The sequence below is a fragment of the Anolis carolinensis genome, chromosome 2 (genome assembly GCF_035594765.1).
Source record: "Anolis carolinensis isolate JA03-04 chromosome 2, rAnoCar3.1.pri, whole genome shotgun sequence".
Lineage (NCBI taxonomy): Eukaryota > Metazoa > Chordata > Lepidosauria > Squamata > Dactyloidae > Anolis > Anolis carolinensis.
Window position 1 is genome coordinate 156,007,477 of NC_085842.1, and position 25,329 is coordinate 156,032,805.

Here is a 25,329-nt window from a genome sequence, read left to right on the forward strand (position 1 = left end):
GGACATTCTGCAATATATTTTGCTATGGTTTTTCAAGCATAGAATCTCATCCAATTCAACATAGTTTGTGGCAGCCACTAAAACAAAGTTTTAGGAGTATAACAACTACTTTCAAAGTAAATACCACACAATTAAACAGGAATAACACACTCAAACCAGGAACAGAATTTTTTATAAATTTTGTAACCATAATGCATGTACAGGCATTCCCAAACACCTCATTCTACTGAAAAGGAAAGACAAAGCAAAAAAAGATGGAGGAGGAGGAGGAGGAGGAGGAGGAGGAGGAGGAGGGAAGCACCTTGCCAAGGGCCACCATAGACACCATGTGGTCACTGTTTGTGGCAGCTTGAAAAGCCTAGTGTAGTCTGAGACATCGCTGGGACTTTGGCATCTACTACCTCTTCATTCTTGATGGCACACACTTGTCTTTGTGGACTGGCTGCCCTTGTGGGTAGGAAGTCTGATGTTACAAAAGGGAAAGGATATTAACAGCAGGAAAACCAACATCCTCTGCGGTTCTTCGAAAGATTTTCCTGCCCTGCCCCCTTCCCCCTTCCTGGTTGGGCTAATATATCCGTCCCAAGCTCCCAGTCATTAGAGATAACCCTCAGTGTTGGTGTGCATGTGTCCGTGTCCCCAGGAATTGGATCATGTTAGACTACTCCTTTTGAGCCAAGATCATGTTTTCAGGGTAACAGGCTATGATATTCATTTCCTGTGAAGAGGGAGATAGGAGAGAAAGAAAAGCACCCTAACGGCAGGCAGCCAGCATATAACACATTTTCCTGGAGGGAAAGCACCACAGAAGGCAAAGGGTTCTTCACTGCAGCAACATCAGGATCATCTTTCATTCCCCTAAAAGGTAAGCAGTGCACCAACCCCGTGAGGTTTTTTTGTACCTGAAACCTGTTGCTAGCAATCCATTTTGAAAAGAAATGTTTCTAAGGATATCTCTGATTCAGGTGTCAGATTTCCTTCTGTTTCAAATGCAGGACTTTCTTTTCCTTCCTCTAAATGCTATGGAGAAAGCACAGAATTTCTCTCCAGCCCAGTGCCTGCTCTATCTTTATTTGAAGTTTTGAATTTTAGTTCAGAAGTTTGCCAAGTTAATGAATCTTGTTCACTAATATGAACTTTTATTCGTATCGGTTTAAATTTTTGGAATCCACCTTAAGCCCTGGGGCTGAGGAACAGGTCATGCCAATGTCTTATAGCCAAAATTTGATTGACTAAAGCTGGAGGTGTTCTTGTGTGGTGGTGGAATGGGAAAGGGGATCAGAGACTTGAAAGCAATTTCAAAAAACAGTAATGCTTGGTTCAGTGGAAAGCAGTAGGAAAAGAAGAAGAAGACAGCATTACAAGTGGCTATTCAATCAAGGAAGCCACAGCCCTGAGTTTGCAAAACCTGAGCAGGACTATTGATGACTTGGAGATCTCTCATTCAAAGAGTCACCATAAATCAAAGTTGACGTGACTTCAATTAACAACAAGCCTCTATGCATAGTATTATAGTTGCCTTGGGTTCCAGTTTAAGTAAAGATAACAACAGCCATAATGCTTGTCCAATTTTTATGTTAAACATTTTGGTAGAATTTTGTGTTGTTATAGAAAAACTACAAACACTTTTAAGCTATAGGCCACAGTGAGCTGAAATGATATTACAAAACCTCATGTAAGCGACTTTTAACTTTTTTTTGAAAACCATTTGTCCTTCTGCCACCTACGTTTTATTTGACTATTTGACTATTTGGGAAACCAGGATTTGTGATGTTTCCAGTTGTGGCTCGTAGTTTTCACATCAATGGGGTAAGTTTCAGTCTGAAAATTTGAAGAGCTATCCAAAGTGCTAAAACAAGTTCAAGCATAGGATCCAGCACCTTGGATAGTGCCTTTAAAATCTAGATTAAAACTTGAAGTTGTTTTACTGCCTCACTGGCAAGGAAGCAACAAATTGCTACTGGATTTACCCAGTGATCCCTTCACTGAACCCAATCTTTAAAGGAAGAGTTTTGTGGAATCTAAAAGCCAGAGATTCACCTACCCAAGCTCACATTCAGCCTAATCAAATTCTACCATCTGGACCATCTTCAGATATCATTGTCTATTGCTAAGATCAATCCAGATTCTTTGATTTAATAATAATTAGTTTTAATGTTTTGATGTTTTAATTATATGTTTTAAATGCATATGTTTATCTTACTGTATCTTACTGTATGTTCTGCATATGCAGCATTTAATTATTGGCTACTTGTAAGCCGTTCTGGGTCCTCTTCGGGGTAAGAAGGGCAGAACATAAATATAGTAAATAAATAAAACAAATAATTGCAAATTGTTTTAAAATCAGTCTGTGGGAAAACGTTAGGATCTTAGTTCACTGAGAAAACATATTCAAATTCCAGATTCCACTTCTGGAAGGAAAAGGCCTCCAAATTCAGGAATGGAAAGACACCCGCTGAAGAAATATTTGCAAAACTGCTATAAAAATAACTTTCAACTTCCCTTCAGCTGCATTTCTGGATGTTTATTCATGCTGAGAAAGTTCAAAAGGAGTTGTGGTTCAACGTTTAAGCATTCTGTACCCAATGAGGTCCGGGGAATATCACTTAGGTGGCTGGTCTGGGAAAGGACTTAGACATCCCAGATCCAGTATAAGCCACAGCACTGGACTAGATATACACTTGTGGCCCACTTTCATTTGCTCTCTAAGGCTAAGCCATGATATATTCTTGTATGGTTGAGGCAGCACTAGTTGCAAGTTACTGTGTGAAACTTCATATATAATCTGTCACCAGCCTAAGAAAACAATGTATTGTGTTCACTGGATTCATAGGAATGTCTCAATGGAAAATAAAGAGAGAGTTCAGACTCAAAACTTTGAAAAAGTTACTTCTGGAGATTATAAATGCCTAAACACACCCACACACACACCCCCAACCAACTGAAATCTAAAAACACTGTAATCCAAAACAGTAACTCCTAAACTCTGTTTCAACATATAAAGCAGATAGCAACAAACATACCCAAATCTCCAAGGGCTTCAAAAGACAACATGAAACATCCTGATTTGCTAAATTCCCAAGTAGGATCTCAATCTAGTCTCTTGGCTAATGGCAAATGAGATGTTAGCCCCCACTGCACCCCGCCATTTTATTTCACCCCTTCTTATGATCACAATGTCAATCTGGATCCATTTCAAAATGTCTTAAGATGTATGTTAGATGTTAAGATGGAAAGATGTTTCCATGAAAAAGTTATATTTCTCTTCTTCATTTGTATGCCTATCCCGAGAGATAGATGAAATTGCCATTCTGTTGTCACATTATTTCAGATGTATATCATATATTATAACAGCTGAGTCTCACCTAGGCTTAGGAAAAAGAGCAAAAACTCAAACTTTTCCAGCCAAATTAGCTTGCTGTGAAAAAGCAAGTTTGTGATAATTGAGTCTGTGAGCTCAGCTTGGTCTTGGAACTGAAAACAAATGCATAGGCCCAGGACATTGCTATAGGCAATCTGTTATTTAATTCTAAGTACAGTCAGCTCTCCACATGAGGTTAGGAATGCAAGGTTAGGAATGCAAGACCCCCATGAAAGTGGGGAAACTGAATTTTTAAAATGCTGTTTTTTATCTCTAGGAATCTTTAGGGCAGCAGTGTCAAACTTGTGGGTCTCCAGATGTTTTGGACTTCAGCTCCCAGAATTTCTGGTTATTGGACAAGCTAACTAGAGTTGGAAGTCCAGACGTCTAGAGGACCACACATTTGACACTCCTGCTCTAGGCCCTCCAGCATAACTCCTATCCCAGAGGTTGGCTATACAGTCATGCCGGAAGACCTAGAGATTCCTAGACAACAAATAATCAAATCTGCAAAATTTAAACCTGCAAATGTGGAGGGCTGGCTCTATATGGGTTTATTTTATTTTTTTACATAAGGTTCTGGTTGGGATGCTGTGGGGCAGTTAGGATTTTTCTTAAGTACACCTGAAAAGTTTGTTTGTTTCCCTAATGTAGATGTCTATATTTAGCTGGAAGATTCAGGGAGTTGTAGTCCCTCAACTCCAAGTGCAGATTCACTTTGTTCTGACTATACACTGCAGCAATCAACCTGAGAAAGGGCCTTCCACTTTTAGTGGATTCTTCTGTATTCGCCAAGTGTCTCTTTTACACAAACAAAAAGCATACAATATATGACACTTTAGACTTGAAGGGTTAGTAACTATGAGTTTTCCAGCATTGGTATTTGCCTATCAATTTATTCTGACTAGGAGGGAAAACGTGACCTAAATGTATGAATAACAACTTCTTCCTTTCTTCTTACAGTTAACCTTCCTACTCAAAATGGGAGAATCTGAGGATCTTTTACATTTGGATGAGGAGTACCACAACCTGACAGAGCTTTTCCAGCTGCTCAACTATTCCTTCAGCCATTGCGAGATAGGCCTGGATGAGAACACGAAGCGGGTGTTCCTCTTTGTCCTCTACCTCATCATCTTTGTGGTGGGGCTGGTGGAGAACCTCTTGGTGATCTGGGTCAACTGGCAGACCCGAAGCCACAAAAACTTGGTCAACCTGTACATTTTCAACATGGCTATTGCAGACTTAGGGGTCATCCTTTCCTTACCAGTCTGGATGCTAGAAGCCATGCTTGATTACACCTGGCACTGGGGAGATTTCCTCTGCCGCTTCGCCCATTATTTCTACTTTGCCAACATGTACAGCAGCATCTACTTTCTGACCTGCCTCAGTATTGACCGCTATGTATCACTGACAACATCTTCCCTCTTTTGGCACAAACATCAGCATCTTGTACGACGAATTGCTTGCTGTTGCATCTGGGCCTTTGCTGCCATTGTTCCTTTACCAGAGGTAGTACACATGGGGCAAACTGGCACCATTGAGCCGTTCTGTTTCTTCATGGCTCCCCTTGAGACCTACAGTACTTGGGCCTTTGCTCTCACCCTTCTGACTTTCTTCGGTGGGTTCCTCATTCCCTTCTCAGTCATGGCTATCTTCAACATACTGACTGCCAGACATATCAGACGCTCTAACAAACCAGAAGGCAAGAAACACTGCCTTCTCATCTATACCTACATCATTGTTTTCCTGATCAGCTGGCTGCCATTCCATCTGATGCTTTTACTTACACTTGAAGGCACTGGAATCTTCATCCATTGCTACTGGCTTCATTTCATCTACTTCTTCTATGACATTGTAGACTGTTTCACCATGGTCCACTGCGTGGTCAACCCCATCTTGTACAACTTCCTAAGCAAGAACTTCAAAGGAAAACTCATCTCGGCTGTGGTCAAATATATCCCCAAAGATCAGATGAATCAGAAAGATAAAGAGGGTTCCTCCAGCACCCAACATTCGATTGTCATCACAAAGGACAACATCTCACCAAACTAATGTTTTCTATGTTCTATTGTCATGTTCAGGTAGTAAAACCCAATGTATTCAGATTTCTCCTATTGACAGAGGGCTGGCCTCATTGCAATGTTCTAATTGTTGTCAGAATTCAATGTCTTATAATCTAGGGGCCAGAGGCCACCCAAGGTTAAATATGGGAATGCTGTTCTATCACTTCAGTTCAATTTGACAAAGTGACTGATAAGTTTTTATTATTCTTCCTTCTTCCAAATTCCTTATCCACCTGCCCACCCATCACCATAAATATGGTAATGAATGTTTCTGCTGAAATGAAATTTTACTGTTGCAAAGATGGACAGTAAAGATGGACTTGCCTCGCCTGTTTGCACAGTTCTGAATGAAAATTTAATTCTGGAAACACTGTCCTGTCCTATCACGGAATAGAATGGGCCATGAATAAGAAGTCAGAACATCATAACATATAGCTGAAGAATGTGATGATGAAATTGACATCTATTTTTTTATCATGTCAGAAGCAACTTGAGAACATACTGCAAGTCGCTTCCATCGTGATAGAGTTGGCTGTCTACAGAGATGTTGCCCAGGAGACACCCAGATGTATTACCATCCTGCTGGGATGCTTCTCTCGTGTCACCACAAGCTAGAGCTGACAGACAGGGCTCACCCCATCTCACAGATTCAAAGCACCAACCTTCAGGTCAGAAGTTCAGCTGGCATAAGTATTCAACCCATTGCGCCACCTCAGCTCCTCTATCTCCTATGATAAAGGAATAGACATTGACTATTATCTGAAAATATTCAGATAATAAAATTTTAAAATTGATTTCCTGAGCCTGAGGTTTTTTCTTTATTTTTGTATTTTTTGCAAAATGAACTTTTATGCAAAAAAAAATTTCCTGCTCAGAAACCATGATTTTCTGAGTAGAAAATAATATGTTCTACAGAGAACATTATATATTCTGCATATGCCTTCCCCATGGTTTTATTTTTCAGTTTGTATATAAGCCTATTATTTTAAAACAATGAAATGTGATAAATTAAATAGTAAATTTGGACCAATGTGGAAAGAACATGGCTAACCAGCTTTACACACAAATGCCAGGGCTTTGAATCCCCTTTGAAGAGGCACATATACACTTGGAAGCTTTGTAATGTTTGTAGATGTCTCAGTCTAGCTTCCCGCTTTTACTTTTTGCATTTGCTCTTTTGGAAAATGTTGCGTCTCTCCTTCCTGAATTCCTTTTTTCCTGAGCTGTGCTTTACTCATCAAACAAGAACATCCCCATCAAAGTCTTCTTGTACTTTCTAGATTTTCAATAAATGAGATTGTCCTACCATTAAATATTTCTCAGTGTGGGTTATCTGTGGTAAAGAGCATAAAAGCAGTATGGTTTTAGTTCAGATTATTCAGATTAGACAGACAAGAGTAGAAGTGAGAAAAGAGGGAACCCACAGTTGACAAAGGTGGAATGTGTGAAAAACAGGATTAAAAAAAAACCCACCAGTTTAGGGTAATAGCAAAATTGTATTTTAGAAGACTACCTGTCAGAGAGCCAGTCTGTTGCAATGGTAAACCATTGGACTACAACTCTGCAGACCAGGGTTTAATTCCGGCCCAGCCACAGAAACCACTGGGTAACAGGCAAGTCACACACTCTTTCCCCAAAAATCTAACTAAAGGGTTGCCTTAGGATTGTCATAAATCAGAAACATAAGGGCAATAAAACCTGATAAAACTGTTTTCACCAACCATATTAAACAAAAGCTAACACTTTAGCCTGATTATGATTTTTGCCTTCCACAAAAATAAGTCATGATTTGGAATGTGCTTTGGAGCAAGGAAAGAGCACTTTCTTCAAGTTCAAGGTGGAACATGGGAAGAAGTGCTGAGCAAAATGTTCTCGGCGCATCCTACTTAATCTTCATCCTGAGAGAACATAGACTGAGGCCAAGTTTAATCTCCGAACAACATGAACAGGAGGTTAAGGTGGAGATTACTAGAAATGCAGTTAATCAATCACTGGTTTGTTTGTTTTTTTAAGGGAAGGGTGTTTATCCAGGGCTCAAGGACATGTATATATATCAGGATTAAGAAACAATAATAAAGTACTTGGATGGATTTCCAGTTTTAAAAAAATGCTCAAGACCAAGAAGGCAGGGTGTCCAGAAAATGCGCACTGATGTCTTGCAACCATATTTTATCTGAGAGCATTTGAATATAGCACGAGACTTTTTCAGATACCAAGTGGGAATAGAATCAGAGATCATAGAGTTGGAAGAGACCTCATCGGCCATCCAGTCCAACCCCTTGTCAAGAAGCAGGAAAATCGCATTCAAAGTACCCCTGACAGATGGCCATCCAGCCTGTTTAAAAGCCTCCAAAGGAGCCTCCACCACAGTCTGGGGCAGATAGTTCCACTGCTGAACAGCTCTCACAGTAAGTTCTTCCTAATGTTCAGGTGGAATCTCCTTTCCTGTATGTAGTTTGAAGCCATTGTTGCATGTCCTAGTCTCCAGGGCAGCAGAAAACTAGCTTGCTCCCTCCTCTCTATGACTTCCCCTCACATATTTATACATTGCTATTATGTCTCCTCTAAGCCTTCTCTTCTGCAGGCTAAACATGCCCAGCTCCTTAAGCCGCTCCTCATAGGGCTGTTCTCCAGACTCTTGATCATTTTAGTCTCCCTCCTCTGGACACTTTCCAGCTTGTCAACATCTCCTTTCAATTGTGGTGCCCAAAATTGGACACAGTGTGATTCCAGGTGTGGTCTGACCAAAGCGGAATAGAGGGGGAGCATGACTTCCCTGGATCTAGACACTAGACTCCTATTTATGCAGGCCAAAATCCCATTGGCTTTTTTTGCCGCCACATCGCATTGTTGGCTCATGTTTTAACTTGTTGTTCACGAGGATTCCAAGATCCTTTTCACACGTAGTGCTGTCAAGCCAGTCGGCTCCCATTCTCTATTTTTGCATTTCATTTTTTCTGCCTAAGTGGAGTATTAAGCCAAAACTACATTTGATCAGAAACAATTCAAGATATATTGGTTTTTTAGACATAATACGTAAAAATAAATCTCCTCCTCCAAAAAAATGTAATACGTGCATGCATAGATATTTTTGCTTGGCTTTCTAACTAGCTCCTCTCACATTGCTCCCACACAAGTTTTCCGATAAACATAGATAAGCGTTACTTGTGAAAGCAATGAGAGAGATGCATTTGCTAACACTCATAGCAAATTCAGACGGCCTTCTAATAAGCCCATACGTCTTCAAGCTTATTGGGGGAACTTCAAACCCAACTCTACAGGAGTGGAGTATTCCTTCTATGTCTCTTTCCTTCATTATCCAATACTGCCCAGAAATAAAGCAAGCTGATTAGTCTGTACTACAAACAGTAAGGAACAAGAACAACTAAATGCTTCAAGTTTTTCTTTTATTATTCTAAATAAAAAACACAACTTTTGTTTCGAACAATGGGAGTATTAAAAAAATCTGATGTACAACCATTTTAGACATCTACCTTTTGATTCCTTTGGGGAAAGAGAAACGTTTTACAAAATATACAAACTGTACATCAAATAGATAGGAAACACTTAAATAAACAGGAAGTCAGTACCTATCATTGACTTGACCAAAAGGTTAGACATGATGCTGTCTTTTATTCTTCTGTTTCACTTCAAGACATCTGGATCTTTGGAAGAAAACAAGGAATTTGCAAATAATAATAATGCATTAATCTCCAAAACATTTTTTTAAAACTTGTCACTGTTCTGCATTGGAGTGGAATCCCTGTTCCATGCCTGATCCTCCCCTGCTGTGATGGTAATGATGGGGAGACATTTTTCATAAATGGTAGCATGTCAAACAGAGTGAAGTCATTTAATCGCAATACTTTCTTTTTCTGCAAGCCTAAGGGTCCCAAAGCACTTTATAGACACTTGCTACACCTCACAATGTTTCCCCAGTGAGGTAGTTTTTTAGGTGAATTCCTGTTCTTGGAGTATAGGGATAAGTTGGAGTGTTTAGGGGCAGGCAGGTAACTTTACTCATCCTCAAGATAAAGACATTCAGAATCAGAAACCATGCTACAATTTTCTGTGTCCCAAATGCCCTAACCACAGTTTCAGGATTCAAAACTTCTTTGTTGCGGAACACTCTCAAAACCAAACTTTCTGGTGCTGACACTTTTTTTCATGTGAATTAGCAGGACAGATTTGGCACTGAAAAAATGAGAGAAAAGCAGCTCTATGATTCTGCTTTGAATTGAACACGAGACCGGAATTTTTCCTAGATAAGATTTTTTCTTCTTCATTCCCAATGGTGGCTGCATCCTATTTAGGTAAGATCTGCACATGGCACAATGTTGGAAATACATTAATAATTAGGACTTTGGAGGTTGAACCATGAAACGTAGAGTCCGAAACAGGACGTAGTCTGCTGAGCTTTGAAGGGATATCTACACTTAAGATACAGGAGCCCTCTTCAAGCAAAGAAAGAGAATTGGGGAGTGTAATAGCATCCCCTCCAGTAAATAAGGTAAAGGTTTCCCCTTGACATTAAGTCTAGTTGAGTCCGACTCTGGGGGGTGGTGCTCATCTCCATTTCTAAGCCAAAGAGCCAGTGTTGTCCGTAAACATCTCCAAGGGCAGCATGACTGCATGGAGTGCTGTTACCTTCCCACCAGAATGGTACCATTTGATCTACTCACATTTGCATGTTTTCGTACTGCTAGGTTAGCAGAAGCTGGGGCTAACAAGGGGAGCTCACCCCGCTCCGCAGATTTGAATCGCCGACCTTTTGGTCAGCAAGTTCCGCAACTCAGCGGTTTAACCCACTATGCCATTGCAACCTCCAGTAGATAGGTAGTGTGAAATTCCTTGAATAATCAGGCTTTGCATAACAAGAGGACTGGCCTTCTGTCCTTGGTCAGCAGCAATGCTCACTATACTTTAGGTTCAAGAAATCCCAAATCTTAGTCCAACTATTAATTATTTTAAAGTAACAGGTTGAGTAACCCTTATCCAGAATTCTTAAGTTTAAAATACTACAAAATCCAGAATTGTCTACATGGGTGGCTGGGATAATAACACTGTGTGATGGTTGTTTGCACGCATACCTTGTTTCATGCATACAATTATTTAAAATATTGTATACCATTAACTTCAGGCTATGTGTATACAGTGGTTATGAAACATAAATTATTTCATATTTAGACTCAGGTACCAACTACAAGATATTAGATTATGTATCTTTGAAAATACAGGTATCCAACAAACTAGAAATAAAATCCACAATACTTCTAGTTGAAAGCATTTTGGTTAAGAGAGATTCAACTTGTAGTGGTTAAATCCTGAGGCAGCTCCTTAATCATTACCAACAACCTTGCCAATTATTCCTAAAATAGCACTGTCTGCCAGTTTAGCCAAAACTTTTATTTTATCTTCTTTTCTTTGTCTTTTTTGGTGTTTGCCAACCTGAGGCCACAAAAAGGAAAGGGTCGAAGAAATGTGCCTAAATATCTCCTGCACATTAGAACTATCTTAAAAGCCTTGGATATGAAAATGAGACATAAATAAGTGCTCCCCCCATTCCTGACACACATCAAAATAGATAATCTTCACAACACCCTTAGAGGTAGGTACTGTAAGGAGAGGCAAAAGCAACCTGCCCAAGGTCACCCTACTGCAGTGGTTCTCAACCTGTGAGTCCCCAGGTGTTTTGGCCTACAACTCCCAGAAATCCCAGCCAGTTTACCAGATTTTAAGATTTCTAGGAGTTGAAGGCCAAATCATCTGGGGACCCACAGGTTGAGGACCTCTGCCCTACTGGAACCAGAGTCAGAGATGAGCCAGGGACGCCTACATTATTTTCATTCTCTAGTTAAGACCTAGAGCATGCTTTCATGAATTTCCCCTTTCCTTTAACACCAGTCACCAGTGTTTTTATTTATGGAAGTCTGAGAACTTAGTAGTACACAGCAGTAACTTTTAAGACTCTAGAACATCCTCCTTATGAGGTAGTTTACATTAATCCAAAGAGCAGATCTCAAGTCAGCTGCTACATATATCAACATTCATCTCACACATCCATCCCTCCTGCATGGATTTCCCACAGAGCTGCACTTGGGGGGGGGGGGGGGGAACATGTTTGCAGCATAAAGCACAATCCACAGGCCTGTGGCCTGTGATCTCCTTCTTCTGTTCAGTCTTTCCAATTGTAGAGGTGAGAGTCTCCAGTATCAAGCCAATGGGTTCTATTTATTGTTAGCTACACATATGCTGAGTTTTCACTGCTTTGGGGACAAAATCTCTGCATGGCAAAAAAGCATATCTTCATGTTAGCACAAACTCAGTTCCTTCCCTCCTGAAAACTGGCATCAAGACAGAACACACATTGGTTTTTCATTTTAAAAAGAATAGAGAAAGGATATAAATGTGTAAGCCATGGGGAATGCAGGGGTGTGTAGCCATCAAAAACCAAAAGTGAAAAAAGCAGCATGTTGCCCCTCAGAGAAGGGAGAAGAGGTAATTTTGCTAGTGTTTTCCACTACAGGACTGAAACAGCATTCCAGCAGGGAAGCGCTTGACTTCTGAATACGTTTAGGAACATTATAGCAAGAAGCTTACTGAACAGTTCTACAGCAGAAGTAGGGAGGTAACGTTGCTCAGCACTTGTGATACCATAGGCACTGAAGAGGGAAAGAAGGAATCACTATTACTGAAGAGCAAGACACGGTGGGTTTTCCATCCTAGCAGTAAGCACAACGGACAAGACATCCTATCCAGGTAAATCATGGATAAGCCCACCAGTGGACAACTGTTGGAAGTTAGCAGGCTGTATTGATTTCTTCAAGGATATCTTAGAAGGCTTTGCCCCTGCAAGAATGTTTTGCTTCCAAATGTCTATCAACACCCATTTAGGGAATGGGACAATTTTCAGCCATTGTGGGCCATTCTAGGTCTAAAAGATTCCTTTTTTTCTCAATAGGAAGAGGGCCAGAAGTTGGTCTTCAAGTTACTTATGTTGAATAGACTGAAACTGCAACGTTCTGAGCAAAAACTGGAGAAGCTGTCTCCATCACACACCCCATAAAGGCATTTGGAAGGTTAAGAGTTATGGGACACTTGGGCCACAAAAATTAATCCGAGGTCAGATGCTATCTATGGGATGCAATTTCCCCACCCCTAAATTGCTCACTTTCCTTTTTCCTCTTACTTCATGTAGAATGATCGCTTTGATTTTTATCAAATTAAGCACCAGATCCATGTTTTATTCATGTTAATCTCCATGCTTCATCCTAAGAAAAGGAATGTTGCAAGCTGCTCCAAAGACTGAGGTATCATGCAACTTGTTGGTGTAATGGGCATTAGCCAATTACTGCCATCCACGGCAGCTTTTGCTGCAGACTTGTAGAAGTAGGCATTTGAGGGTGCTATATTTTTCACAGTTCAGTGAGACAGGGATCTCATTATACTGCATGGGATCAGGGAGCATTCAAACTGACTCTACTGCTCCAAAGTGCTACTTTGAGAAAATATGTTGGTCCCTCCAAACTAATGCATAAGAGGATTTATTCTGTCCTTCAAGCCACCTGGAAAGACCCTACTTCTTTTCTTCCTTCTTCTAGAGAAATTTCCTTAAGGCAAAAAAAATAATAATTCAAGAACAACTATGCACTCCTCTCCATGTCACAGAAACATAGAGTTGACAGCGATCACAAGGGCCTTCTGTTCCAACTCATTGAGAATTCAATCCCACAGAATTCAGAAGGAACTATCATGTAAACGTGTACAGAATCACAGCCCATAAAGAGGATTCTTAGTTCTACCCACATAACTATAGTAATCAGAAGCTTTAAGTATGAACCATTACACACCAGTATTATTTTTCCGGACATGTGACTGGCAGAATCCCCAGCAAGCATTTAGGTACTACAGTGGGAGTCAACAAAGAAATTCAGTGCATATGCCCAAGGGCCTTTTCTTTTTGCTAATAGCCAATACTTCTTTCTCAGGATACTTCCACTTCCCTGCCTCCAGCCAAAACTTTATCCATAAAGTTCATATTTGGACAAACTCTATGCCAATGTGCCATACACCTGCTAAGACCCTATTATGAAACCAATTCTTGATTTTCTGATAAAGGGCAAAAGGCTAAATATGACACAGTGCAAGATAGGATGAACACATTACCACACACAAGCCTAACCTTCCCTTGTGCATTTAATGTCAATCTTATCTAGAGCAGTGGTTTTCAGGCTTTGGGCTTCCAGATGTTTGAAGTTTCAGCTCCCAGAATCCCTGATCATCAATCATAGTGGTTAGGACTTCTGGGTCCCAACATCTGGAAGATCAAATAATAAAAATACACAAATTTATCTGACAAGAAGCCAGCCAAAAAACCTCTAAGCACACCTTCCCAGAAGGAAGCAGCAAGTAAACATGCTTAGGACTGAATTGTGAGCTGTTCCAACTTTTATCCTCTCAATAACTAGACAGAAAAAAGATTTTTGCTTACACTTTCTCTCTTGCTATCCCCACTGATGTGGAGCACCAATATATCTTAACAGCATAAATCTTTTAATGATCTCAGCTTGGAAACGACAATGGTGGAGGAGGGAAAAGTCGTGAGGGGTAAATCCTATCCAATGGAGAGGAAAAAACAGTCTGTTATTTAGACTTAAAACTATGAAGACCATTGGACCCAGCAGGAGGTAAATATGACAGGTTTCTTAGGACAATAACACATCTAATGTGCTGTTGTTTTCACAGGACAGTGATTTAGAAACCCTCTAAAAAGGCAAAGGAAATTAAGGACAATGCTGATGATGCCTGACCATTAAAAATAATGTTATTTTTATAAAAAAAAAAAAAAAAGCCTGAAGCACATTTCACTGCTACGACCAATAGTGCTTATTTTCCTAATAACTGCTGTTATCAGCTGTCTGCATTTTTCTCCGCATCTTTGGAATGGATAATGTACATGAATGTTTGCTCAATTGTGAAGTCAGGAGGAAGGCTGCCTTTGTGGACACCTATATGCTTGCTCATGAGGTTAAGAGTAGAGCTGTAGTGGCCACAAACTGTGCACCGGTACATGAGAGCCCCAGAGTGTGTCTTCAAGTGGCACTTGATGGTGGAACGCCCACGGAAGAACTTGTGGCACACTTTGCACTGATAGGGCTTCTCCCCAGTGTGGATCCGCCGGTGGTAGTTGAATTCACTGGTGTGAGCAAACCTCTTCCCACACACCTTGCAGCTGTATTTACTGTTCCCAGGCTGATTCTGAAGAGCCGTGTCCTCACTTAAGAACTCCTCTGTCAGCTTCCTCTTCGGCAGAGGTTGCTGGTGCATTCGGTCACCAAAGCTAGGTCGGACAAGGTCCAAGCTGGAGCTACACTTGTGCTGGCTCACATGGTAGCGGTAAGCAGCTTCCAGCTTGAAGGCCTGGCCGCAATAATGACATCGGAAGAGGGCTTCCTCCATGCTTTGGTGGACTGCCATGTGCTTTTCCAGAAGGAGCCTGTCGACAAAACTGTTGGCACAAACAGAACAAGAAAAAACAGAGATTCCCAAGTGAGAGAGTGTGTGCCACATCAGGCTACAGAGATTGAGGTGCCGCTGGTCACACACACCACATGTTTGGCCTTTCAAGTTCACATGGTCCAAAATGTGACCCCGAACCACATGAAAATCTTTGGCCAGCAGTTTCCCACAGACAGCACATGCCAAATCCCCACTGAACAAGTTGACCTTCCCTATCAGTGGGTCACTGGGGTGGATGATAACGTTGCTGTCAAACACCCCTTCTCGGCGGTGGAGACTGAGCTGCCATTGGGTAAAAAACTTAGTTTCGCACATATCACAGGAGAAGAGGAATATCCCAATGTGAGACAGGACATGGGTGACTCTAGAGTTTCTGTCTTGGAAATGGGTCTCACACACTTTGCAGTTGCCAGTCAGGAGGTCGACGTGTTCCCTAGCATGCTGACGAATCAGCTGGATGTTGGGTTCTAATACTTTTTTGCACACTTGACAGGGCATGGCCTTGTTATCCCGGTTGTTGTTCTCAAAAGAGAGCTCCTCCTCACTATCATCACTGAGTTCAATTACCTCCTCTGCTGCACCCAGCTCCTCACTGGGGTCTTCAAAATGCAATTCCTCTTCCCCTAAGTCTTCCAGTTGGAGCTCATCCATTGGTCCAAAACCCTGGTCTTTGGAGTGGTCACTATTGCTAGGGCAGGAATTGCTGCCTGTGGATACATCCAGAGAAGCATCTGAGGAGAAATAGTTGCTTTTGCCATAGTCCCCATTGCTGTGGATTTTGTATGGCTGGCAAGAGCTGACAGTTGTTTGAACAGCCATATTGGTGCTGCTCAGACCAGCCTGTGTCATAATACTCATGGCACCACTGAATTGCGCTGGTGTTTCTTGTTCTTCAGTTTTGGGAGTCTGTGGATGCAGTAAGTTATGACTCGCATCATTTGCAGCCTCTTCTTTGTAGCCACCTGCTGCTTCACCATGCAAACTGTTATTTCGCTCTGTTCCCAGGTGCTCCCCATTGTTTCGGATTTCACCCACAGCATGGTTTGACTCAGGCAATGCACTACTTGATCGACTTTCACCTGGGACAGAGGGCTGTTTAGTCACAGCTGAGTTTTCCAGGTCTGGGAAGGTGGAATGGCAGGCCTTCAATAGATCATCCATACCCAGTTTTTCAGCTACCTCATAAATAACGCCCACATTGATCAGATCTGTGAAGAGCTCTGAGGTATAGACAAAGCTCAGGATCTTTTCAAAGTTGGCTGGAGTGATGAAATCCACCACGTAGGTGCGAGCCGTGTCCAGTCCTGCACTGAGGAAAAGGTTCTGGAAATAGCCTGCTGCACATGCCAGCACTGCTTTGTGTGCAGGGAAGGAGCGGCTACCCACAACAATGGTCACATCACACATAGTTTCTGACAACCTCCATTTATTGAGTTCCTTCAGCAAGTTATTGGGGTGGTCCGTACTGTGCAGCTTGATCCTCATACCCATTTTGGCAGTGGATAAAGAGCTGCTTTCCCCACTCACTTCTTGCTTACACTTGCACAGTCTTCACCTGCATCAGAAGCATGGAATCTCACTCGTCAGGAGACTCTAGAGAGAAGAAAACAGACAGTGCTTACAGCTTTTAAATCAACAAAACCTAAAAAAATAATGTCTATGGTGACGTTGCAAGCTGCCCTGTATAGCTTATAAATAGAAAGATGAGAGTAAACATAACTGTCGGTAATAAACACATGAATTATATAACAAGAAACAAAGAGGATTTGGATTAAATGCTTTCTGAAAACAAGTGTGGCGGTGGTTGTACGTGTACAGGCAAGGGACACGTACTATAAATCAGAAACTCTAGTAAGATAAATTCTCTTATTTTCAGCCAGGGTGCCCCTTTAGATAGTATTAACCTATCACTCCCAGAAACTCTATCCAGAATAGGAATGTGGCTGAAGTTCAACTACATCTGAAAAGCCACAGTCTCGTCTTTAAAGAAATATTTATTTATTTATTTCCGATATTTCTACCCCGCCCTTCTCCCCAAGGGGACTCAGGGCGGAAGAAATACATATTTCTTCCCAGACATATTCTACTTATTAGTAGTTCTGCAACCAGTTAGCTATCTATACCTCAGAGGCAGACCATTCAGTTCCCTTGAATAATTTCAGCAGGGTGGCCTGTTATTATCATTCATGTTTAGGTTTTAATGTACTTGTTATTTTTCCAGTCAGCTCTTTCTACTGTCTTTTAAGGTGCATATTCTCTGTGAAAACAAGGATTTTTTTGACGCTCTTCCAACAGATAAGACTAAAATTCTGAAAGCTAAACTGGCAGCAGAAAGAAAAGATCAGGAAACGGAAGTTCTTTCTGCCCCTTTTCTTCCAATACTACCTGTTGCATCTTTGTTTATTTATTTCCAAACCACTTTTAACATATTGTTGAGCTGACCAATAGAATTAAGATGTGAAGCCATTATTCTTATTTTAAAATAATGTGTGTTGTCTGATGTTCTATAACTACGGTAGCAGGCAGAATGCAAAGTCAGCACAAATTTAAGGATATGTAGGCACTGCAGAATTAATACAGTCTGACACCACTTTTAACTGCCATGGCTCAATGCTATGAAATCCTGGCATTTACAATTTGAGGGGAGGCACCACAGCACTGAACTATGATCGTTAAAGTAGTGTCACACTGCATTAAGTTCATAATGTAGAAGCTCTGTAAGAACTGTGGTACACTGATGTCCACCCCGAGGGAGGGAGGAATGGAACTGGGAGCATCTTTTTCCCATTCACAGTGAGATGGAAGCGTCTTGGGAGAACTGTGCAACAACAAAGGAGACTTCTTTATGCAAGGCCATGACACAACGGGAATTTCTTCATGATCAAAGAAAGTTATCCTTTCACACCCCTCCCCCAAAATTTTTCTTTTTCACTGTGGGGGAAATCATGCACCACAGGTTAAAGGAATATGACCACAGCTTTCCAATAATTTCGTGTTGGTGACACATTTCTTAGACGTGCATCATTTCGCGGCACAATAATTCAGTTTAAGAGCAAACTGGAAGTTTAATCTCCTCTTCATAAGAGATATGGACACATACATGCATTGTAATAAGGAAATGGATGGGGACACAACATACGTCATGCAAACCTTTCATTAATATTTTTGAAAAGATGTGATTTATTCCTAATTTCACAAAGAACCAAAGGTTTCTTATAAGGTTTACACAATATCTACACTACCCGGTATTCCAGGATCTGATCCCAGATGATTTGCTAATCACAGATTACAATCCAGTTCAAAGGAGATAATCTGGAATCAGATCCTGGGATATAGGGAAGTGTTGATCCAGCCAGTTTGGAAAGCTCTAGTCTAAATTCTGGTCCAAGGCTGGATCTAGGTCAGTGATTCTCAACCTGTGGGCCATGGCCCTGCAGTGGGTCGTGAGAACGAAAATCCAGTCCCAAACCTCCTTCCTCTTTATTTATTTAATTTTAGTAATTTTATTTCCATTCCTTTCTGCAGAGCTGACCATTGCATTGGCTAGGCCGCATCAGCTCTAAATTATTAAATACGGTTTTTTGTGGGCGAGCAGATGGCGACAACTTGATGGCATGTTCTGTATCAGAAACTAGAGTTGATGTGGTCTATCCAATGCAATTTTCTGTATCAGCGCCCCAAATAACCAAACCGAATCTAAAGTTTGCCAAAAACTGATTCATAACCCTTTTGGTACTAATGTTGGAGAGTGGTCCCTGGTCAAAAAAAGGTTGGGAACCACTGATCTAGGTAAAGGTTTTCTGCTGACATTAGGTAGTCACGTCCGACTCTGGGGGTTGGTGCTCATCTTCATTTCTAAGACAAAGAACTGGCTTTGCTCATAGACACCTCCATGGTCATGTGGCTGGAATGACTGCATGGAGCACTGTTACCTTCCCACCAGAGCAGTACCTATTGATCTACTCACACTTGCATTTTTTTCGAACTACTAGGTTGGCTGAAGCTGGGGCTAACTGTGGGAGCTCACCTCGCTCCTCAAATTCGAACCGCCGACCTTCCAGTCAGCAAGTTCAGCAGCTCAGCGATTTAATCCGCTGCACCACCAGGGGCGCAGTGTAGACTCATATAATCCAGTTCAGAGTAGATAATCTGGGATCACATCCCGGGATATAGGGCAGTGTGGATCCAGTCAGTTTGGAAAGCTCTATTCTAGATTCTGATCCAAGGCTGGATTTACACTGCTATATAACGCAGTTAGAATTGCATTATATGGCCAGCGTTGTAGAGCCATATAATGGCCATCTGTTGGGGGTGCTTTGAATAAATTTTCCTGCTTTTTGCAGGGGGTTGGACTGGATGGCCCGTGAGGTCTCTTCCAACTCTACAGTTCTATGATTATATGGGTCAACAAAAGGCATGGGCAAACTCCGGCCCTCCAGGTGTTTCGGATTTCAACTCCCACCATTCCTAACAGCCTCAGGCCCTTTCCTTTCCCCCCTCTTTCCCCCCGCTTAAGCGGCTGAGGGGGAAAAGGAAGGGGCCTGAGGCTGTTAGGAATGGTGGGAGTTGAGGTCCAAAACACCTGGAGGGCCAGAGTTGGCCCATGCCTGGTCTACACTGACCATATAACGCAGTTCAAACTGTAGACAAAAGTGAAGGTACTGTTTCGAAGGGGAGGAGCTGGAAGTGAGAGGAAACAATAGAGAGGGAGCTTCTTCAGAAGTAACACTCTTGAAAATCCTTCCAACCCCTCAAGCTACTACTGTAGAGATCCAAGTGGAGATGCTGGTTCAAACGGGAGATGAATGGGAGAGGCAGCATCCCCAGAAGTATGGGGGGAAAGGGGCAGCCTTCCCACCGCAAAGAAAAGCAAACTTTCGGGGGAAGGAGCCTCCAAGGAAGAACCTGCTGCGGCGGGGGCATGTTTCAGACAAGGGCCGGCGGCAGAGAAAGGGGAGAGAGCACGTCCTGGAGGAAGAGGGGAGAGTGGGGGGAGGGGAGGGCGCGAAGGAGGAGGCGGCGGGGGTCGGGCGGGCGAGGGAGGGAGGGAGGGAGGGAAGGGGCCCTTACCCGGGAGGCGGCGGGCCGGGCACATTCCCCTTCGCGGACACAAAGGCCTCCCTCCCCGGCCTCTTCCCTCCCTCTCTCCCCGCCAGACCTCGAGGGGGAGGGGGAGGAGGAGGCGCGGCGGCTCCGACCCCGGCCAAGAGGCTCCATCCGCCCCGAGACGCCCGGGCCCAGCGCCGCCCCCAGCCCCGGAGGGGGCACTGCAGCCACGCCGACGCCCTCCGCCCTCCGCCCTCGCCTGGCTCCCTTCCTTCCTTCCTTCGGGGGAATCCGCGCCCCCAGGCCGGGAGGGACAAAGGCAGCAGGCCCCCTTCCGACTCAGGCGAAGCTCTTTCTCGCAAGGCTTCCGCGTCAGAAATGGTCCAGAGGGAGATTGCCTCTGCCTCCATCTATCTACACCGCCGTGGAATGAATGCCCTTTGAAACTGCACTGTATGGCTATGGGGGTGTAGATGGGGCCAGAGGAACTCTCCCTCTGAGACTGGTCAATATAGGATACAAAAGGGATGCCCTGTGACATCTTCCTTGCAGCCAGGTTAAGATTTTTTTAATGTATTAGTTTTTAATAATTATGTGTTTAATATGTGGGCATAGGTTTGTCACCATAGCCTAATAGTTGCATAACTGTTCAGGAACAAGTAAGCTTCTTGCTTGAGATGGCATATAAGGAAAATTTTGTCCAACAGCTGGGAAGAAGGCCAGTGTTCCTGGCTGCATGGTAGATGCATTACCGAGTCCTAGATAACTTGTTGTATTGTTGTATGCCTTCAAGTCAACTATGTATATAGTGCAGCAAGCAATCTGGTTCCATATACAGTAGAGTCTCACTTATCCAAGCCTCGCTTATCCAAGCTTCTGGATAATCCAAGCCGTTTTTGTAGTCAATGTTTTCAATATATCGTGATATTTTGGTGCTAAATTTGTAAATATAGTAATTACAACATAACATTACTGCATATTGAACTACTTTTTCTATCAAATTTGTTGTATAACATGATGTTTTGGTGCTTAATTTGTAAAATCATAACCTAATTTGATGTTTAATAGGCTTTTCCTTAGTCCCTCCTTATTATCCAAGATATTCGCTTATCCAAGCTTCTGCCAGCCCATTTAGCTTGGATAAGTGAGACTCTACTGTAGTAATGCTTCTATTGTTGTTCTAGACCAGGCATGGACAAACTTCAGCCCTCCAGATATTTTGGACTTCAACTCCCACAATTCCTAACAGCCTATTGGTAAGTCCAAAACACCCGGAGGGCTGAAGTTTGCCCATGCCTGGGCTAGACAGCCAAGCACAACTAAGTGCTTCCTTTTGTTACATGTAGTGTATCAGGGACTGCATTTTTGACTGGGCCCCTATTTTTAGTCTATGTTCCCTGCTGCTTGCTTCTGCCCCGGCTATCACCCACCTGCAGTACAAAACAAAATTCACAAGATGGCAGTCCCTCCCTGCCTTTGTATTGTGGCAGAAGAGCACCACCTATGAAGCTCTAACTGCAAAGGTACCTAAAGTCATTCTAAAATCTGGTCTTGAACATTTCACCCCAGGCCTGCAGAAGATCCAGGGTTTTGTGCAGATCATCTCTAAGCAGGACTAGATATGGCATCCAAACAAACATATCTAAGATCTTGGAGAGTTCCTACTTGTCAGAAGACAGAAGAGTCAGTTTGATGAATAGCTTGACTCATTTTTTATAAGGCAACTATCTCTGTGCTTTCTTGTTGCACATCAGAATATCAAGCAAGGAACCTAGTGCTCTGAGCCTGGTGTAGGCTACCTATCTGGTAGAGATGTGTAGGAATTCTTTTATTCAGCCTTGAAGAATATACTAGTAATCAGTTGTGCTAATCTTGGCATTTTCTACTACCAACTTGGGGGACCTCTGTCCTATGAATGTTTATTCTTCTGAATAGACACCCATAGGACTGGGGTGCTGTTAATCCTCAATTCATGAGTCATGAAGTGTCTGTAACAGAAGTGTGTTGCACTTGAGATGTCCCAGACACCTGTGAGAGTGGCTACATAAAGCAAGTGGACAGATAATAGACTGCAGCCCATCTGTAAAGTACTGTTCTGTGTCTACTGGAAGAATGAATGCTTGTAGTTGCTAGCATACCTGAAATGAAATACTGTGATACAGGTTGAACATCCGGAATTTCAAAATCCAAAATTATCCACATGAGTGACTGAGATAGTGACAACTTTACTTTCTGATGGTTCAAAATGCACAAACTTGGTTTCATGCACAATTATTAAAATAATATTGTGTATCAAATTACCTTTAAACTATGTATAAGGTGCATATATATAACACATCACTGAATTTCATGTTTAAACGCGGGTTCCATCTCCAAGATATCTCACTATGTACTTACAATGTTTGCAAATACAGGTATTCCAAATCGGGGGGAAAAATCCAAAACTTCTGGTACCAATTATTTTGGATAAGGGATACTCAACCTTTGTGTGTGTGTTCCATCCTTTGGAAAATGCTTTTTTTCCACACTCTGTATGCATACATAAATTATTCTGAGAATTGTCGTTCGGAAAAGTGATTTATCCAGGTTCTGTTCAGATAGAAACTTCTGTAAGCAAAGAAGGGAATTGTACAGGCCACTAAAAATGTTGATGAACTGCAAAACTTAGCATTCTTCAATGTTGTCTACAGCTGCTAGCACTCCCAACATTTGGCGGGCTGAATTATTTCTATCACTGGGCTAAAGAGCATGTACATCTTTTAACAACAGAGGTTACATATTAATTTTAGGAACTCTTCTGAATATTCTCTTTTACTTTAAAACTTTAAAACACATTGGACTTGGATTATTGTTTGAAGCTCTTTGTAAGAATATACCTTTCCAAGAATTGTTTTTGAAAAATATTTCTGCTGGATGTTGCAATTACTTTAGTTACCAGGTTACTGTCCAGAACTGTTTGGCATGATATAATCTGTGAAGTTTTTGGTTTTTTTCAGTTCAAGGTACCAATTATAACTCTCAATGCCATCAACAGCTAAACTCCAAGGACTTTTATCACATCAACCCATTATTGCACTACAGTCGCTTTAATGTAAATAATGGATACATACTGCATTCCACAATCGGATGTCCACAGTTCCTTGTAACGCCACCTTGTGCACTACTCCCTACTCAGCATACCTTGGAATTCATTTAATTTTTTTGTTATTGTTTTTATTTTTAATGCAATTGCACAATTTTAGAATCAAAGACAAAAAGGCAAAGATGTATATAAAATAGCAGGAATGTACCCAACTTGGGAATAGCAAGAGGGAGGGGGGAAAGGAGGAAATCCTACCTTCTGATGTAACTTTATCTGTGTGCGGGCACAGAAGCAGAAGGGACTTATCACACTAAAGTGGATGATGGTAACATTGAGGATGGCGAGCTACTGACAGGTTTTATCCATCAAAAGCTAGGGATGGGAAAATCTCAGGAGCCGAAGAGTGTCATTGCAATTCTGTTTTGCCTACCTTGTGTGATAAAGTTCCAAGTTTTTTTTTTCAGAGATTGCTTTAAGTTTTAATTACTGCCAAGGCTCAATTCAGTGTCTGAGACAAGATCAAACTTCTCTCCCAAAGGAAACAGCTAACTCAGGACTAGACTCTTTAGGAGGCCTGCAGCCAAACCAGTTTTCTAGCCTAAGTTCTTTTCTCAGTCACAGGAGAGAGAGAAAAAGGTTTTCTAATATTAATCATTCTTGATAATTAAAAGGAAATAGTAGGAGGATTTTGTCATTATTAGTTGCTATAACAATCTATTTATGGTATTTTAATAATAAATATGAACATCTGCCATTTGTTTTTACTGCTTTTCTGAGAACATCCCACAGCATTTTTGTGTTGTTCTAGTTCTGTAGCATCTTGTGAGACTTGTTTTCACTCCCACACAGAAATTTTGGCACATTTTTATCTGCATTTTTCAAAATTAACATATTGTCGTAGGCTTTTCTCTCGTACATGCCATCCATATATTTCATTCATCAAGTATGGTAATTCCCTTAAACAAACTTTCATGAATGATTACTAGAATCAGGTCTCTATCAGCCTTTTTGTGCACTCGCCCAAGGGGATTTGCCCAATCCTCAACACTATAGGACTTTAGACATCAGGTCAAAACCTGGCTTTGTAAGAAAGGCTTTGAATGTAACTGATTCAGCTCGAGTTAGGTGCCTAAATGCTCTTTGCTTGTTCGACTACTACTTTAAAACTTCTTGTAAAGACTTTAATTTTTGTTCCTATCTTACCACTGTGATAATCATACATATGTTGGTGCCTTGCTTTAAAAAATATTCCATATTTTTAACATTTTGAGTTGCATTTAAAACAGAAAACAAGAAGTGTTAAATATAAAAATAGGGAAAAATGGCGAATCACCTGTATTCTAGATAATGTGAATAGATCAAGCAAGTGGCATGCAGCAGCCAAACTTGCTACCATGCAAGTTTTAACAAAAACTTGTCCTTCCACCAGTCTATGGAGTGCTTGCCCACTGCGCCCCAAGGATCTTCCTCCTATTGTCTTTGCAGCATGCCTAGGTTTCCCATATTTTGGTGGGGTTCCTGGAAATGGGCCAGATTGGTGGGCTGTCATGCTACTGTTGAATTCCCAGAATCACTGACTCTGGCATACTGTTGTGAACTTACAGAAGTTGTAGTTCAAAATATCAAGAAACTTTCAGATAGAATAATAGAGTTGGAAGAAACCACATGGGCCATCTAGTCCAACCTCCTGCCACGCAGAAAAGGCACATTTAAAGTACCCTGTCAGATGGCCATCCAGCCTCTGCATAAAAGCCTCCAAGGAAGGAGCTTCCACCACACTCCAAGGTAGTGAATTCCACTGCTAAACAGCTCTTATGGTCAGGACGTTCTTCCTAATGTTCAGGTAGAATCTCCTTTTCCTGTCATTTGAGCCCATTGCTCTGAGTTCTAGTCTCCAGGGCAGCAAAAAACAAGCCTGCTCCCTCTTCCTTATGACATCCTTTAACATAGCTATCATGTCCCCTCTCAACCTTTTCTTCTACAGGCTAAACATCCCTAGCTCATTAAGCCATTCCTTATAGGGCATGGTCTCCAGACTTTTGATCATTTAAGTCGCCTTCCTCTGGACGTCTTCCAGCTTGTCAATGTCTCTTTTGGACTGTGGTGCCCAGAATTGGACATGGTATTCCAGGTGAGGCCTAACCAAAGCAGAATAGACAGACCCTATGACTTCCTGAGACACTATACTCCTTTTGATGCAACCCAAAATCACACTGGCTTTTTTAGCTGCTGCATCGCTTTGTTGGCTCATGTTCAAC

The 25,329-nt window shown here is 41.8% G+C and overlaps 2 protein-coding genes across 2 annotated transcripts; one reads left to right on the plus strand and one right to left on the minus strand.

Moving 5' to 3' along the window:
* The first annotated feature begins 451 nt into the window (after positions 1 to 451).
* On the plus strand, positions 452 to 6,737 carry gpr182 (G protein-coupled receptor 182). The gene is made up of 2 exons (XM_008104063.3): positions 452 to 865; positions 4,325 to 6,737. The coding sequence occupies exon 2, from the start codon at positions 4,343 to 4,345 to the stop codon at positions 5,411 to 5,413; it is 1,071 nt and encodes a 356-aa protein (XP_008102270.1). The 5' UTR covers positions 452 to 865; positions 4,325 to 4,342; the 3' UTR covers positions 5,414 to 6,737.
* Positions 6,738 to 8,814: 2,077 nt separating this feature from the next.
* On the minus strand, positions 8,815 to 20,537 carry zbtb39 (zinc finger and BTB domain containing 39). The gene is made up of 2 exons (XM_008104062.3): positions 20,014 to 20,537; positions 8,815 to 16,536 (listed from the first exon to the last, which is right to left on the minus strand). Exon 2 carries the CDS (start codon positions 16,432 to 16,434, stop codon positions 14,335 to 14,337), a length of 2,100 nt encoding a protein of 699 aa, XP_008102269.2. The 5' UTR covers positions 16,435 to 16,536; positions 20,014 to 20,537; the 3' UTR covers positions 8,815 to 14,334.
* Between the last annotated feature and the right edge of the window lie 4,792 nt (positions 20,538 to 25,329).

Excerpts from the sequence above, each read along its gene's own strand:
- gpr182 (XM_008104063.3), top strand. The coding sequence starts at position 4,343 with ATGGGAGAATCTGAGGATCTTTTACATTTGGATGAGGAGTACCACAAC.
- zbtb39 (XM_008104062.3), bottom strand. The coding sequence starts at position 16,434 with ATGGGTATGAGGATCAAGCTGCACAGTACGGACCACCCCAATAACTTG.